At 41.5% G+C, this 16,689-nt stretch overlaps 1 protein-coding gene across 2 annotated transcripts in view; it reads left to right on the top strand.

The window, feature by feature from the left end:
* The first annotated feature begins 4,342 nt into the window (after nt 1–4,342).
* The window catches only part of ROCK1 (Rho associated coiled-coil containing protein kinase 1), a 123,804-nt gene continuing 111,457 nt past the window's right edge, over nt 4,343–16,689 (top strand). For both annotated transcript variants that reach the window (XM_004020488.5, XM_042239566.1), the window contains exon 1: nt 4,343–4,491. In XM_004020488.5, the coding sequence (XP_004020537.1) occupies nt 4,399–4,491 (93 nt within the window). In that variant the 5' untranslated portion in view covers nt 4,343–4,398. The remainder of the gene's footprint in view (nt 4,492–16,689) is intronic.

Raw genomic sequence — 16,689 nt, forward strand, 5'->3', positions numbered from 1 at the left:
TGGGCAGTGTGTGAAGGGATTAGCTTGTCTCTGTTCCCTGTGGCATCAGCAGGGGCATTACAAATGGCTAGGGACTGCTGGAATGGCTTGATGTGGGTCAGAAGTCTGGAGTCTCTATTCTCTATGGATTCCTCAGTCATCTTCCATCTGATGTCTTCTTGTGGTTAGTTAGCTCGGGTTTCTTCACACCATGGTGATCTCAGTTTAGCTGGACTTCCCAGAGCACCGAACCGTTAGTTGCCAGGCAAACTCACAAAGTTTAAGCTTGATATTGGCACAGTGCCATTTTTGCTGCACTTTGCTGGTCAAAGCAGGTCACAAGGCCCCAGCCCAGATTCAGTGTGGGAGGGGCCTCCAGGAGGGGGTGAATACTGGGAGACAGGGTTCAATGGGGACCTTCCTTGGAGGTTAATTACTAGATCATTGTTTGTGAAAGAAATTCTGTAAACATTAAAAGGAATCTACTTCCTACCAAATAACCAAAAGCAAAGGAATGTTGGACTTAATTGTCTTTCACTATATACAAGTCTACACCCAAATCTTTCTACTTTTTCCATGATCTCTCCCAACTATGCCTCACTCAAATTCTTTTAGCACCGCAGTCTCTTCACTAGGTCCTAGCAAGAGTCTCATCTAAATTAAACATTTCCAGATGTTTGAATACCAAAAACCATAAAAATTAAAATATAACTAACTTGATATATTTGCTTAAGCTGCCAACTTTGTAATTTTTCAATTTCCAAGTGAAAACATGAAAAAAATGGTACCATTTCCTGTTACTCTTTCTTCTTAAAGGAAAGTACATTTAGTTTTGCTTTTTAAGTAGTCAAGAGAATTTGAGATTGAAAGATGGTCTTAAAGTAGATCTGCTTACTTTATGAACAGGCCACCAGGGATGGCCTGGTTCCTGGACCCAGTATTCAAAAACCTCTAGTCAAATCACTGTTACTGAACGCTGTCAAGATCCTTTCTATTCACACCTTGCTCTTTTCATTTCACATTTTTCCCTAGGGACTGAAACTGTATTGGGTGGGCACTAAGTCACTTCAGTCTTGTCTGACTCTTTGCGACCCCATGGACTGTAGCCTGCCAGGCTCCTCTGTGGGATTCTGCAGGCAAGAATACTGGAGTGGGTTGTCATTTCCTTCTCCAGAGGATCCTCCCAACCCAGGGATGGAACCCGGTTTCTCTTCTGTCCCCTGCATTGACAGGTGGGTTCTTCACCGCTAGTGCCACCTGGGAAGCCACCATATCGATCACTTTGCAAGCTTTATAATTCCCTTTTTATATGGAATCATTTGTCTGTGTGATGTAAACAATATAACTGGAAGATAATACTAGGGCCTCCCTGGTGGCTCAGTTGGTAAAGAATCAGCCTGTAATATAGGAAATCCAGGTTTGAGCCCTGGGTTGGGAAGATATCCTGGAGAAGAGCATGGTAACCCACTCCAGTAATCTTGCCTAGAGAATCTCATGGAAGAGGAGCCTGGTGGGCTACAGTCCATAGGGTTGCAAAGAGTTAGACATGACTAAAACAACACACACACACAAACATATTGCCTAACAGATGGGAAGCACTCAGTATGTGTTCAGTTCAGTTCAGTTGCTCAGTCGTGTCCGACTCTTTGCCACCCCATGAATCGCAGCACGCCAGGCCTCCCTGTCCATCACCAACTCCCGGAGTTCACTCAGACTCACGTCCATTGAGTCCGTGATGCCATCCAGCCATCTCATCCTGGGTCGTCCCCTTCTCCTCCTGCTCCCAATCCCTCCCAGCATCAGTCTTTTCCAATGAGGCCTAAGTCTATTCTATTACAGGTGAGGATTTCTCTATTAAAAAACAAAAACACTGATACAGAGTATCTATCTTATGGTAAAAGACAACTAGTGTGGGGTTACAATAATCAGATAGCCCTGTCGATCAACGAAATATATAGGCCTCACCTATATTTCTAGTAGTTTGGCCAGATGGACTTTCAGTCCCAGTTACATAGCTACCAGCATTTTTTCATGTGCTCAAGTGGAAAGCAGCATAATGCTAACTGTTCTGAGAAACAACAAAATTCCTAAGACTACCTAAAAATGGTAATAAAATAGGACAAGCAGGGTTTAGGAAATTTATTTTAGGGCAACTGCCAGATTTATTTTAAGCTCTATGCTTAAAAATAAATTTAATTCACATGACTGGCTTAAAATACTGGAGCCAAGAAAAGTCACTGCAAAAGCATTTAATGAAATACCTGAAATGTCTTTTTGTGAGGACTGACTTTTATCTTCATTGATACTGTGGATTTTATAGTTCAATATTTCTTGCATCTAACACAATGCAAACAGTATGCCATTTTTAAAACAATAGTACATTTTCCTAAGCTCTGACTCACAGCAGAAAGTTGGTATGCTGTTCAGATGCTGTACAGAGCTTTTTATATAGAAAGACAATTGGTTCGTCTGTAGCCTTTTCCAGTGGTGGATAAAACATCCATATTTTCGATTTTTAGCAGTCCTTTATTTGACCTATGAGTCAAACTGAAGATTGATTGGAAATGAATTAAGTTGGATTTCCTGCTGAAAGTACCTTATCAGTAGGTTAGGTAAGGCGTCTCACCCTCTCCCACAACAGTCAATGAAGCAATTGAATTAGGAGGAAAGGCCCATTATTTTCATGTTCTACTTCAGTCTAGTAAACTCACAATTTTAAGTTTCACTGAATATTTTTAAGTTGAAATGGCAGAATTATGCATCAAGAAGAAAACTACAGTGGGAGGCTTAATGGTGTAAGGGAACTAGTACGAATAACTTAAAAAATATTGATTTTTTTTTCCTATGAGATTATTTTCCTTTTTTTTTTTTTTTTGAACTAAACTAAGCTTGACTTCTACTGACTGTATCTTCCGGAGTCCATAGTTAAAAGCTCCCCTGACACACACGCTGAGTTTGGAGGGTTATGCATGTACTACATTGCTTCGTAATTTTCCCATGGAAGCAAAGACGGGTTAAAACGACATGGGGTTCACGGAGGGCTGACGCTGAAGCACTATTGAAGACCAGCCTCCGCTGGTGCTAAAATGCTGGTTCCTGTCGGCGAAGAGGCCTTTAAAAAAAGAAAAAAAAAAGTATCTCTAAAATAACAATAACAAGCATCCTTTCTTGCCACAACTCTCCCTACCGCTGCAGCCCAGAGGAAGCAGAGCTGGGGCAACGGCCAGGACGCGAGCGAAGGCGGCGAGAGCTCCTCCCCGTGTGGATCCCACGCCGCTTCCCGAGCCCTGCGTAGCTGCTCAGAGCCTGCCGGGGCAAGGGCGGTGCCACCCGCCGCACCCAGTCCACCCATCCCGGCTGCCAGCCTCCCCGCCCGCCCGCGAAGCCCCGGGTGCGCCCCGCCTTCCGCCCCGCCCAGCCCAGCCCGGCCCTGCGGAGGCGGGCAGTGCGCGCGCGCGCGCGCGCGGCGCCGGCCCGGTTCCCCTTCCGAACGTCCGCGCCTCGCATGCGCAGATCGCGCCGGCGGTCTCCGTTTGTTTGAACAGGAAGGCGGACATATTAGTCCCTCACGGCCCCCCTCGCCCCACCCCCCTCCACCCGAGCATTCGCCGCGCGACTCGCCCTTTCCCCAGCCGGGGCCGCAGCGCCTCTCAGAAGCTTCCCCCAGCCGCAGCCGCCAGGACCCGACTCCCTATCCTCGCTGCCCGCTCGCCAGCCTGTCCTCCCCCGAGCCTCCAAAGGGCTCCGACCTCGCCCTGCCCCGCCGGACACCGCGACAGCAGCCCCAGGAGCGCCGGGACAAAATGGGAGAGTGAGGCTGTCCCGTGGGGGACCAGCTCCTGGCCAAGGCGGATCGGGGCGTCGGGCCGGGCCGAGTGGAGCCGGGGATGCGGGGCTAGACCGCCTCTAGCGCCTCAGAGCGGAGCGGGCCCGGCCCGGGGCCCGAGCGGCAGCGGCGGCGGCGGCGGCAGCTGGCACAGCTCCGCGCCCGCCCTTCGCATTCGCCTTTCCTCTTCTCCCTCCCCTGCTGCCCGGAGGAGTCTCCACCCTGCTTCTCTCTCTCTTTCCCCCCTCCTGCCCGTCTCGGCACAGGGAGCCCTCCATGGCGAAGGCGGCCGGGGCCCGCTAGGCTGCAGCCCTCCGCCGGAGCGACGGCGCAGTCGGCCGTCGTGAGGAGCTGCCAGGTGGGATGCGACTTTGGGCGTCCGAGCGGCTGTGGGTCGCCGTCGCCCCCGGCCCGGGGTCCGGAGCGCGGAGATCCCCTCAGTGAGCGGGAGGAGGGGGCACCGGGCGCACCTGGTGACCCTGGGGTTCCGGCTCCTCCGCCCCGCGGCCGCGAACCCACCGCCGGAGGAAGTTGGTTGAAATCGCTTTCCGCTGCCGGTGCTGGTACGAGGGTATTGTCACAGCAGCAGCAACATGTCGACTGGGGACAGTTTTGAGACGCGGTTTGAAAAAATCGACAACCTGCTGCGGGATCCCAAATCGGAAGTGAATTCAGATTGTCTGCTGGTGAGTAGCCCTGTTCTCTTGTGCTTGTCTGAGTGTCTGAATTTATTTCCTTCCTCTTGCTCTCAGTCTGGTTATCTGCGAAAGAAAGTTTCAGGTGTACATCATCTTAGAAAACACCAGAACCTGGCGTTTTCCCTGAGGAATCTTGGAGTCCCTCTAAAATCTCCTGCCTTGGCCCGGTGTGTCATTGGGCTGGCTCTGAATTCTCTGAACTTTTAGCTCTGACTCAGTTCATCATCACACAAAAGATACTTACAAAACTCTGTTGCAGGCATCATATAAAAAGTTACCACGTCAAAGTTATTACTACGTATGTAGCTTGTTGAACCGCGAGCTTAGTTACGAACTTTCCGATCGGTTTGACAGAGAGGTTGGAAAAGACTGCTTTCCATTTCCATCTGCTTAGCTCCTTAAGGGTTTAATTTTTAGACTTGTGACAATGGAGAATCGATTTTGAGGAAGTGATTTTTGAGCCAAAGTGTCATAGGTGATTTGAGTCAGAGGAACTTTTTGCTGGACTGTTAAGTGTAAAAACCCAAGCTAATGATAGATCATCACAGTATTAACGTCTTTTACAGTACTGTTGATTACAAAAGTACTGTACAGATATTTTGTCATAACTGCCTTTTTTTGTGTTGTGCTTTAACATGATAGATTTTGTAGCATTCTAAAAAAGTTTTTATGATATGAAAGGCCAAAACACTATTTAAAAAATTCTTCAGTGTTTGATAGCATGCGCAGTTATCTATAGATGATTGGAGTTCTTAAATTTTGTCAGTTTCCCCTAATACTGATAGCTGCAGTCTATTCGTAAGCAAGTTTTTCCTTTATCGAACAACTAGCAGTTATATAATTATTCTGTTTTTGTCCAAACAAAACCACTTTATCTTTAAAGTTGCAAGGAATATGTAGGTAGGTAGTAATTTACAGCCTTCTCAGGGAATTAATGTTAGATGTACACAGTATGTGGGAGTAAAGTTAGGTGAACTAAATGATGCCATTCAGAGAAATAATAACCATTTTAACATCTTATCTTGAATCAGGAAAATGTAAGTTAATGTATGAAATTAATATACATTTCAGTTACTCAAAATAGCTGTGTATGTATATTTAAAATGTATGGGTCTACAAGAGAGTTTTTCTCCAAAGCTTTCTAAATGACTCTGAGCATCTTTGACTGAAATAAGAGTTGTGGGTTGTATATTTGAAATGTCTCACCCACATTATGGATGCTCTTTATATTGAAAAACAAAAAGGAGGGTTGATGCTTAATACAATGGAAAACATTTTATTGAATGAGAGAAGGAATTAGAACATATCTTTCTAGGAAGGATCTCGAGAATTTTTAAGAAGTCTCATTCTTCTTAATACTTATCCAGTTTTTGTATATCTTTGATTTTGCCTTGTTTTTTGATCACCTTATTCCATGGAGCAGTGTTTTACAAGGAATCTTTAGTAGGGGTTGTTTTGTTTGTTTTAGTGGTCTTCTAGCCTCTTGTCATAGTTTCATTTGGTGGGAACCTCATAAATTTATTGAAATGTGGAGGATACGGGGAAATGTAAGTCATGAACTCTTTTCTTGAAAATCCTAATCTCATACATATACACAAAAATAAAGCAAAACACAGATTGAGAAAATATGTAGTAAGTTTCAAATGATTGGAATAGGTAATGTATACTTTTGGATATTGAAAGGAAGAGCTCTTGAGTTGATAGAGTATGTTGGATGCTGGATGGATAGGATTTGGGTAGAAGGTACTCAAAGAGGGAGTGGAAGATAACATGAATTGAGGGTGGAAACATGACTGGCTGGCACACATTTAGGGGAAGAGAAAGCTAGAAGGATAGATTGGGGTTAGAGCATGGAGGATTTGATTGCTAGGCTAATGCGTTTAGATGTTTTTCAGAATGTTGTGGCTATTAAGTGTTTGTAAATAAGATTATGCCAGGATGAATGAAGAAGGTGAATGTGGTAGCCCTGTGCAGGATGGGTTGTGTGGAGAGAGACTAGAAATGGGGTGAGATTGGACATTTTAAAAAATTATTGTGATAGCCCAGAAATGATTGAAGCTCCAAGTTGGGTCATTTGGATGGGGAAGGAGAATTGATGGAATTTGACTGGCAGAGTTGGGGAGAGGGGACAGCTAAAAAATTAGATGACTGTAAGCCTGGGATTTCTTTGGAAGGAATGATGCTAAAGCTGAAACTCCAGTACTTTGGCCACCTCATGCGAAGAGTTGACTCATTGGAAAAGACTCTGATGCTGGGAGGGATTGGGGGCAGGAGGAGAAGGGGACGACAGAGGATGAGATGGCTGGATGGCATCACTGACTTGATGGATGTGAGTCTGAGTGAACTCCGGGAGTTGGTGATGGACAGGGAGGCCTGGCGTGCTGCGATTCATGGGGTGGCAAAGAGTCGGACACGACTGAGCGACTGAACTGAACTGAACTGAAGCCTGGGTTATAGGGAGACTGATGAAAACATGGGTGAAACAAGTCAGGTTTGGAAATCACTCAGGAAGAATTGGCAACAGATGAGTTTTAGGTTTGTTGTGTTTGAGGAGATAGTGGGACGACCTCAAAGACACGATCTGTAGACTATTGGAGATGTGAAACTGAGCTCATAGTTAAAGATAATGTTTGGAAATCATCTGATAGAGGTGCAAGTTGAAACTGATGTAATGATGAAAGGGTGAAAGAACAAAGAGGAAAAGTGGGCAGGCAGGCAGGGCCTCTCAGAGTTAGGACCCCCAAGTATCTTAGAGCCCACCATCTTAAAGAACCATATAGTCAACAGACTTATTCCCCCACCTTCTTCTTTCTGTTTAGTTCCATAATTAATTATTGTTAGCTGTTAAAATTTTATTATATTAAACTGAAATTGGTAAAGATTGAATTTTTCTTTGGAGGCAAAATCCTTTCTCCAGATTCGTAGCATCTAGCATGAATTTTCTATTTTATGTTTCTTATCAAGCGTTCATTCTTTCATTCATTCAGCCATTTAGAATGACCTACCAGGTGGCCTCATCTTTTTCAGTGAGTCTGTTTTCACTCTTTCCTGTTCGGACTTTGGACATCTGATGTATTGTAGGAACAATACCCTTTTAAAATCGATTGACTTTATCTATTTTTTGGCTTTTGTTGCTTTATTTAGCTGGTACTTATTGAGTAGCATGTATTGTGTTTGTATTATGTATACATATTATGTATTATGTGCCATGTGAAACACTGAAGTTCTGATATATTTTTTATAATCTCAGGAAAAAAAAGTCAAATTATGTTTCCTTGACTAGATTCCTTCAGAAATGAAAGTTCCCACACCTTTTGCTTTCAAAAGAATTTGCTGGCAAAGGGTCTTTTAAACCATCTCACCCACCATGAAAACAGCTTTTTTTGTTGAGTGTTAGTGGTTATACGATAATGTAACTGGGAGAAGCGCTGATGAATGATTTCTTCAACCTTATCTTGAACACATAGTTTAAGAACTAGATAAGCACATTTTTCATGTTGCAAATGCTAGTAGAGTCTGCAGATCCTAAGGTAATATGGTACCCATTCCCTTGTTTATCGGAGCATCCAGATTGCTCAGTAATTTGGTTTTCTGTCAGTCAGATTCTTTCCAGTGTCCTAATGGTTCTCTTACTGTCCATGTAATAGTTTATCCAAGAGCTGTTTTCCTTTTCCCAACTTGTTTTTAAACTTTAGAATTATTTTATCTAAGGCTTGTTAGCAGTTTCTCAAGTTGTTGAATACCTCTGAAAACAGGAATAGAGTTTAATTAATGTTAATTTTTCCAGAGGGGAAAAATGTCTATAATTTGTAAATTAAAAAGGAAAAACAAAGCCTGGTGAGTGGGAAGGTTAGGTATATATTTGTCTTGAAGTTTGACATACATTTCTTGAAAATATAGCTATCTGACTGTAGCTTTTTTTTTTTTTTTTTAAGTTTTTGACCTTTTCCCTCCTAGTTTTGTTTAGTCAGTGGAGGTGTAGCAATGAGTTGGTGGCATGAAGGGAAGGGCACCAATAGTAGCTGAACAGTGCATACATGCTAAGTTCCAAGACTGCTGTTCGCTTTGTATGTGTTACTACCGTCTTTCATTAGTCAGTTTTTCAGAATGTAGAAGGCAAATGTTTCAAGTTTTTGTTTTTGAGTTTTTCCTCTTTGAAGGCTCTCTTTCTCGGTTTTCTTGACCTGCTGATTTCCTATCTATTCGTTGCTGACTTCTTTTTCTCTCATCCTCAATCTTGGGTGCCATAATACTTATCTTTCTCTTCTCTTCACTTGAAGAATTCACCCATTCTTACATCTTTGACTGGTATCATCTCCTTACTCATGATATCCTGGTCTTCATTTTTCAGTCTTTTTGCTGTTTTTGAATCCTAAGTACCTGACTGCGTCTCTACGTGAATGTCATATTATTACTCAAATTACTAATATTCCAAAAATAAGCTTTGTCCCATGTAACTTACTGTTAACACTGCTAGTATGACTGTCACTCAATTGGGACTTTTGTTGTGTACTTTAACTTTGACGATCCTAGGTCACATTGTTGTGTTATTTCAAAAGAGTGTGGCTAGCATTCCAGATTCTAGATTATTGCTGTATAATCCCTTTATGTATCCTGCCAGTTGAATTGATCACATTTGGGTTTGTATTACTGTTGGTGGAATGAAAAGACTTTGAGGTCATTGAATCTTTGGGCCTTAAAGCTATATGGTTGCCATTGTTCATAATTTATGAGTTAATGAGTGTTACCAGTATCTGTTGCACAGCCAATTAGTTTCGGTCAGAATGTTTTGATAGTATGTTGCAAGGTTTAAAAAAAATTACTTCTTTCATTCAGCAAATCTTTGTGTAGGTTCTAAACCTGGATTCAGATGTAGGCCCTGCCACAGTACTTATCAGGTGATTGTGGTATTATTTTAATCTCAGAGCTTATTTCATCTTCAGGAAAGAGGGGAGATAATAGTACTAGATTTTCAGAAGGATTAAATAATATAGGCAAACCGATTATCACAACATGTGGCATTTAGTTAGCATTTGTTCAGTTCAGTCGCTCAGTTGTGTCCGACTCTTTGCGACCCCATGAATCACAGCATGCCAGGCCTCCCTGTCCATCACCAACTCCCAGAGTTCTCTCAAACTCGTGTCCATCGAGTCGGTGATGCCATCCAGCCATCTCATCCTCTGTCGTCCTCTTCTCCTCCTGCCCCCAATCCCTCCCAGCATCAGGGTCTTTTTCAATGAGTCAACTCTTCCCATCAGGTGGCCAAAGTATTGGAGTTTCAGCTTTAGCATCATTCCCTCCAAAGAACACCCAGGACTGATCTCCTTTAGAATGGACTGGTTGGATCTCCTTGCAGTCCCAGGGACTCTTCAAGAGTCTTCACCAACACCACAGTTCAAAAGCATCAATTCTTCAGTGCTCAGCTTTCTTCACAGTCCAACTCTCACATCCATACATGACCACAGGAAAAACCATAGCCTTGACTAGATGGACCTTTGTTGGCAAAGTAATGTCTCTGCTTTTGAATATGCTATCTAGGTTGCTCATAACTTTCCTTCCAAGGAGTAAGTCATATAATTTCATGGCTGCAGTCACCATCTGCAGTGATTTTGGAGCCCCCCAAAATAAAGTCTACCACTGTTTCCACTGTTTCCCCATTTATTTGCCATGAAGTGATGGGACCAGATGCCATGATCTTCGTTTTCTGAATGTTGAGCTTTAAGCCAACTTTTTCACTCTCCTCTTTCACTTTCATCAAGAGGCTTTTAGTTCCTCTTCACTTTCTGCCATAAGGGTGGTGTCATCTGCATATCTGAGGTTATTGATATTTCTCCTGGCAACCTTGATTCCAGCTTGTGCTTCTTCCAGCCCAGCGTTTCTCATGATGTACTCTGAATATAAGTTAAATAAGCAGGGTGACAATATACAGCCTTGATGTACTCCTTTTCCTATTTGGAACCAGTCTGTTGTTCCATGTCTAGTTCTAACTGTTGCTTCCTGACCTGCATGTCGGTTTCTCAAGAGGCAGGTCAGGTGGTCTGTATTCCCATCTCTTTCAGAATTTTCCATAGTTTGCTGCTGCTGCTAAGTCGCTTCAGTCGTGTCTGACTCTGTGCGACCCCATAGACGGCAGCCCACCAGGCTTCCCTGTCCCTGGGATTCTCCAAGCAAGAACACTGGAGTGGGTTGCCATTTCCTTCTCCAGTGCATGAAAGTGAAAAGTGAAAGTGAAGTTGCTCAGTCGTGTCAGACTCTTCGCAACCCCATGGACTGCAGCCTACCAGGCTCCTCCATCCAGGGGATTTTCCAGGCAAGAGTACTGGAGTGGGGTGCCATCGCCTTCTCCGTTTAGCATTTGTTAATTGGTAACTATTATTTTTGTCATATTTACATTATTCCTGTTACATGCTAGTTACTGTGCTTAGGCTGGAAGTTGATATTTATTGTGTTCTCTAAGGGCAGAGTAATTTATCTGGCACTTCAAACCATTCTCATAAATTCATAATCCAGCTCTACTTTATTTGAAGTTTCCAAGCCAGTTGTTACTGAAAATGGAGACATTTAGATGAGATTCAGTACAGATGAGGAGGGGCTTTTGAAGACAGTTTATTCATTTAGTCATGATTTATAGCATCCCTACTTTGTACCAAGGGTTTAGATTGATAAAAAAAGACAGTTGGCAGCTGGTTTGTAGAGATGTAGTGTTCTTACCCTCTTTCTGCATACCTTACACTTTTGCTATTCTGTTAAACAGGCTTTGCGCTACAAGAACCCTGTGGGTGTATAGAGAGGTGGCTCAGAGTAAGAGCTGAGACATGAATTGAGCCATTCAGTAGTTTTTTGAGTCAGAAATGTTTTTAATCCAGAAGAAGGAACCACATATAATTTATAATGAACAAAAGAGTGAATATCCAGTTTTCGATTAGATTTTGTATAACTCTACAGTTTATTTCATAATTACAAGTTTTGATGTTGTTGTTTATGTAGTGAAAACTGGAGATTCTTTATGACATATGACAGAAAGGCCTACCTATCAGAGAAGACTACATACAGAGTTCTGTTGCTGAAGATGGTCTGGTAGCTCCCCTTTCCCATTACTATCCCTACTAAGAGAGACATCCATTTAGTATAGTCCAGAACATAGCTGATGAATACCCCACACATGTGTGTACAAGAAGGTGAATAGATACTACTATTTCACAATGGAAACATTTTTCAGAATAATCCTGTTAGCATGGTATAGTGAGAAGCACACTGGACTGGAAATTCACAGCATTGGCCTATGCTTGTTTTGCTGTTAACTCGCTGTATAACTAAGTACATCTTTTTTTCTTAACAGGGTTTCAATTTCCCCAGTGAAGAGTTGGGCAGTGTGTCCATTGCATCTCTAAAATTTTATAAGTGTTTATTATAATTCCTTAAAAACTTAAAAAGTTGTGTTATTGATTTATTATTAAAAAGGAAAAATTTAAAGTTAAGTGATATGGGGGTAGAAATATAAGAATAGGGACCATCTTTGGTAAGTGCTATTTTTGCAGCTAGTTCTACATAGCCTCAGAAGATCACCCTAAAATAATTTTTGCTATATTTGGCAGTTATTCTTTTTTGCATTTGTGACTTGTGTCATTATTTTAGGGGATTGTGCTGTTTGAACAGAGAAAGCAGTAATTGTGCTTTTTGAAACAGAGAACGCAATAATTGAGTTACTCATTTATTTCCATTAAAATATGTACATGTGCTAGTTTACTTCTCTTATCTCTTTATGCCCACCCCATCCCCCATTTTGGATTGTGAAATGTAAGAGTACACATTTTCATTATAATTTCTAAACAATTCTAAATAATTAGTAGTAGGTTGGGTGTTTAAATTAATGTCCAAAGTTTGATTTCTTAGGTGAGAGGTTTGTCTTGTACTTGTATTTTAAAGTGTAGGCTAACCCGTGTCCCCCTCTTTTTTCCTATGCTTATTTATTATTTAATTTTAGTTTATTGTTATTCCCAGACTCTTACTTATAGTCTTTATACCATACTTCCTATACTAACTTTTGGCAAGAAATTGAAACTTTATCTCAGGTTGTTTCCTGGAACTAATTTTGAAATAGTGAACTGCAGTTAACTCCTTTTTTCTCTTTGCTGTTATTCATTCATTAATGAGTAATGAATTCATTTATTCAGCAAATGTTTATTTGATGTGTACTGTGTGTGAGGTGTTTTGTTAGGCACTGGGGACACCATGGTGAGTAAAAACAGAGGGCCCTGCCTTCATAGAACTTACAGTCCCAGGAAAAGGATAAGTTATGAGCAGATATCAGTAGGGTAAGCCTTGAAGGGGAGGTTTAAGAGATACGATCATGCCTTTTCTTTAGGGTGGGGTACGCTTAAAGATTTGTGGTGAAGTAGTCTGAATATATAATTTTCAGATATGAGCCTGTAGATTTTGTACCAGATTCCCTTGAGGACTTGTTAAAAATGGAACCTGGGCCTGTGCCCAGACAAACAAAATCAGAATTCTTTGTTTGGGGTGAGTCCTAGGATTCTGCATGGGACATAGACTCTTAGATAGTCTCTAGTTTGGAAACTATGGTTGTAGGGAAGGAACATGAATTTTTTTTGTTTGGTAATTTTATAAATGAAAATTTTCAAACATTCACAGAAGTGGGGAAAATAGTATAGTGAACCCCCACTACCCAGATTCTGCAATTCTCAAAATTTTGTCACACTTGCTTCATCAAACACCTTTTTTTCTTGGCAAAATATTGTAAAGCAAATTCTAGACATTGTCATTTCACCCTTACATACTTCAGTAAACGTTTCTTACAATTATTTTTTCTTATATTAACACAGAAGCCATTATCGAGTCTTAACAAAATGAAAGCATCTTGGTTCCATTAATTCCCAGTTTATATTCAGATTTCTCTGGTTGTCTAAAACGATGTCTATTTTGCAGTTATTTTGTTAGAATCTAGATCTGGACAGATTCTATGTGTTACATTTGTTCCTAGGTCTTTTATTAACAAATCTCTTTTTAATATAGAGCATTCTCCCCTCCACCACCATCCCCTCTATCTACCACCCACATTGTCTTGTTGAAAGAACTAAGTCATTGGTACCATGCAGTATTTCACATTCTGGATTTGTTTGTTTGTTTTCTTGTCATGTCATTTAACTTGCTCCCTTATCGTCCATATTTCCCGTGAGTTGATAGTTAGATCTAAAAGCTTGATTTAATTATTCCACCTTTTAGTCAGTAGTGTTTCAAGATTGTGTTCTCTTTTGCATCTCATCAAGAGGCACATGGTATCTGGCTGACCCACCCTTTAGAATGCTAAGGTTGATCAGTGTGTTCAGGTGGTGACAGCCTATAATAACTTGCCTTGTAAAATCCTTTAGTGTCCTTTCAGCTAATGGTTCCATCCATTTATAATTTTTAGTTGAAGCAGTTATTCATTAGGGAAAGCAAAATAATGGTTTTCTAATTCTATCATTCCTTTCACATTTATTAACTAATTCTTCTGTTAAGAGAACATAAGCATTTAAGAACTTTTACCCATCATCTGTAGGGCTGTTTGCTTATCATGATATAGAGTTCATAAAGTACAGGACGAATGCTTCAGCCTTTTTCTTTCTTTCTTTCTTTTTTAATTTTTATTGAAGTATCAGTTCAGTTTAGTCGCTCAGTCGCGTCCGACTCTAGGCGACCCCATGAATTGCAGCACGCCAGGCCTCCCTGTCCATCACCAACTTCCGGAGTTCACTCAGACTCACGTCCATCAAGTCGGTGATGCCATCCAGCCATCTCATCCTCTGTCGTTCCCTTCTCCTCCTGCCCCCAATCCCTCCCAGCATCAAAATCTTTTCCAATGAGTCAACTCTTCGCATGAGGTGGCCAAAGTACTGGAGTTTCAGCTTTAGCGTCGTTCCTTCCAAAGAAATCCCAGGGCTGATCTCCTTCAGAATGGATTGGTTGGATCTCCTTGCAGTCCAAGGGACTCTCAAGAGTCTCCAACACCACACCTCAAAAGCATCAATTCTTCGGCGCTCTGCCTTCTTCACAGTCCAACTCTCACATCCATACATGACCACAGGAAAAACCATAGCCTTGACTAGACGGACCTTAGTTGGCAAAGTAATGTTTCTGCCTTTGAATATACTGTCTAGGTTGGTCATAACTTTTCTTCCAAGGAGTAAGCATCTTTTAATTTCATGGCTACAGTCACCATCTGCAGTGATTTTGGAGCCCCCAAAAATTAAGTCTGACACTGTTTCCACTGTTTCCCATCTATTTCCCATGAAGTGATGGGACCAGATGCCATGATCTTCGTTTTCTGAATTGATTTATAATGTTGTGTTAGTTCCAGGTGTACAGCAAAGTATGAATCAGATACACATATATCAACTTCTTTTTTTTTTAAGATTCTTATAGTCTTTCTCTTTATTTGCCACTTTTCAGAGTAAGTCTTTTAGAGGTTTAGTGTGCTAGATATGGCACAAATCGGGTATTTAAGGGAAATTAAAGAAAGGGGCTATTTACAAACATAGACAATATTTAAGGAAATCAGTAGGAATAGTGGAGTACCCTGGGACAAGAAACACTGGAGAGAGATCTGCTACCACCTCTAGGCCTGAAGGGACAAAGGAAGAGAGCAGGTGGGAAAGGTAGCCTTATGGAGGGGGCTTTTTGGCTAGGGTGTGGTTTTAAGTAGAGAAAGAACCAGGGAAATATATCCCCTCCCACCCTATAGTCTCCTGTTGTGGGCTCCCTTTACTTGAAAAGCTTCTTTACAAAAGAACCCATTGCTCCATAAAAAAGTAAAGTGTGCTAGTCACTCAGTCGTGTCCAACTCTTTGGGACCCCATGGACTGTAGCCCACCAGGCTCCTCTGTCCATGGGATTCTTTAGGCAAGAATACTGGAGTGGATTGTCATTCCCTTCTCCAGGGGATCTTCCTGACCCAGGAATTGAACTCAGGTCTCCTGCACTGCAGGCAGATTCTTTACCATCTGAGCTACCAGGGAAGCCCCTGTCTATAAAGGTCAGCAAATAAGATAGACCCAACGCTTATTTATCTCTCTCTTTTTTTTTTGCGTTATTGTGTAAACCGTTAAAAATGTGATATATATACACGATGTTTTTCAGTTAATTTTTGTCATCTTTGCTGTGCTGTTTGTTTTGTCTTTGACTAGTGGAAGCCTCTTTATGTTGACTCCCGTGTTGTTTGTCTATGATCTTAAATAATCTTTGAGGAACTTCCTTGTTTCTTGGTGTAATAAGATGCTCAGGCTCATCTTGTACCTTCCTTGCCCCAGACTTGGAAGTCAGCTGTTAGTGGGGAATGATATTCTGACACAACATCCTGGATGCTCGGAGTACTCATTGCTGAATGGTTGGTGGGTGATAGTGGGGTGGGGTCTGAAATCCTGAATTGAACTCTAGTTGACACTGTAAATTGAAAAACTGCATGGCCTTGAACAGCTGATATTTACTCTCTGACCCTTGTTTTTCATTAGGAGTATAATACAAAATTCCTACTAACTGAAACCATCTCCAAATTGTTGTTAGATTCAAGTTGCTTTAAATTCTCAACCTTGTTAAGAAATTGTTTAGATTTGTCTTCTATCCTTTTTGTTAAGTTTTAAAATTGTAATAGTTCCTTAACAGTAGGGCAAAGAAAATGTTTCTCTGATTTTTGTCATCCACGCTAAAAGTATTTGTCTCACCTTAATTGTATTTCCTTTGCTTATTTCTAGTAGTGCCTAGTCATGGAGGCAGTGTTGTCTAGTGGTTGAGAGCATGTGCTTTGGAGTCAGATTGTGTGATTTTTAATCCCAACCGGATCAACCACTTAGTAGCCTTGTGAGTTTCAGCAGAAGTCTTAACTTCCTTAAAACTCAAATCCATACATCATCTTCAAATAAGAGTAATCATAGACTCTTAAAGGGCTGTTAAAAATATTAAATGTGATAATGCGAGTGCATGTAACATGTTTTGCTTAGTTCCCAGCATTTAGTAAATGTTGACTATTATTATCATTATTGTCATCATTATGTCTTCATAATTTGTCTGGGAAAAAGGGACTTTGATGTTGATTGACCAAGTGCATTATCTGCTGCCCCACTCCACAGACCAAATTTTTACTTAGTTGAGTGATCTTGGACAAGTTATCTCACTTCTTTGAACTTGAATATA

The sequence above is a fragment of the Ovis aries genome, chromosome 23 (assembly GCF_016772045.2).
Source record: "Ovis aries strain OAR_USU_Benz2616 breed Rambouillet chromosome 23, ARS-UI_Ramb_v3.0, whole genome shotgun sequence".
Taxonomy (NCBI): domain Eukaryota; kingdom Metazoa; phylum Chordata; class Mammalia; order Artiodactyla; family Bovidae; genus Ovis; species Ovis aries.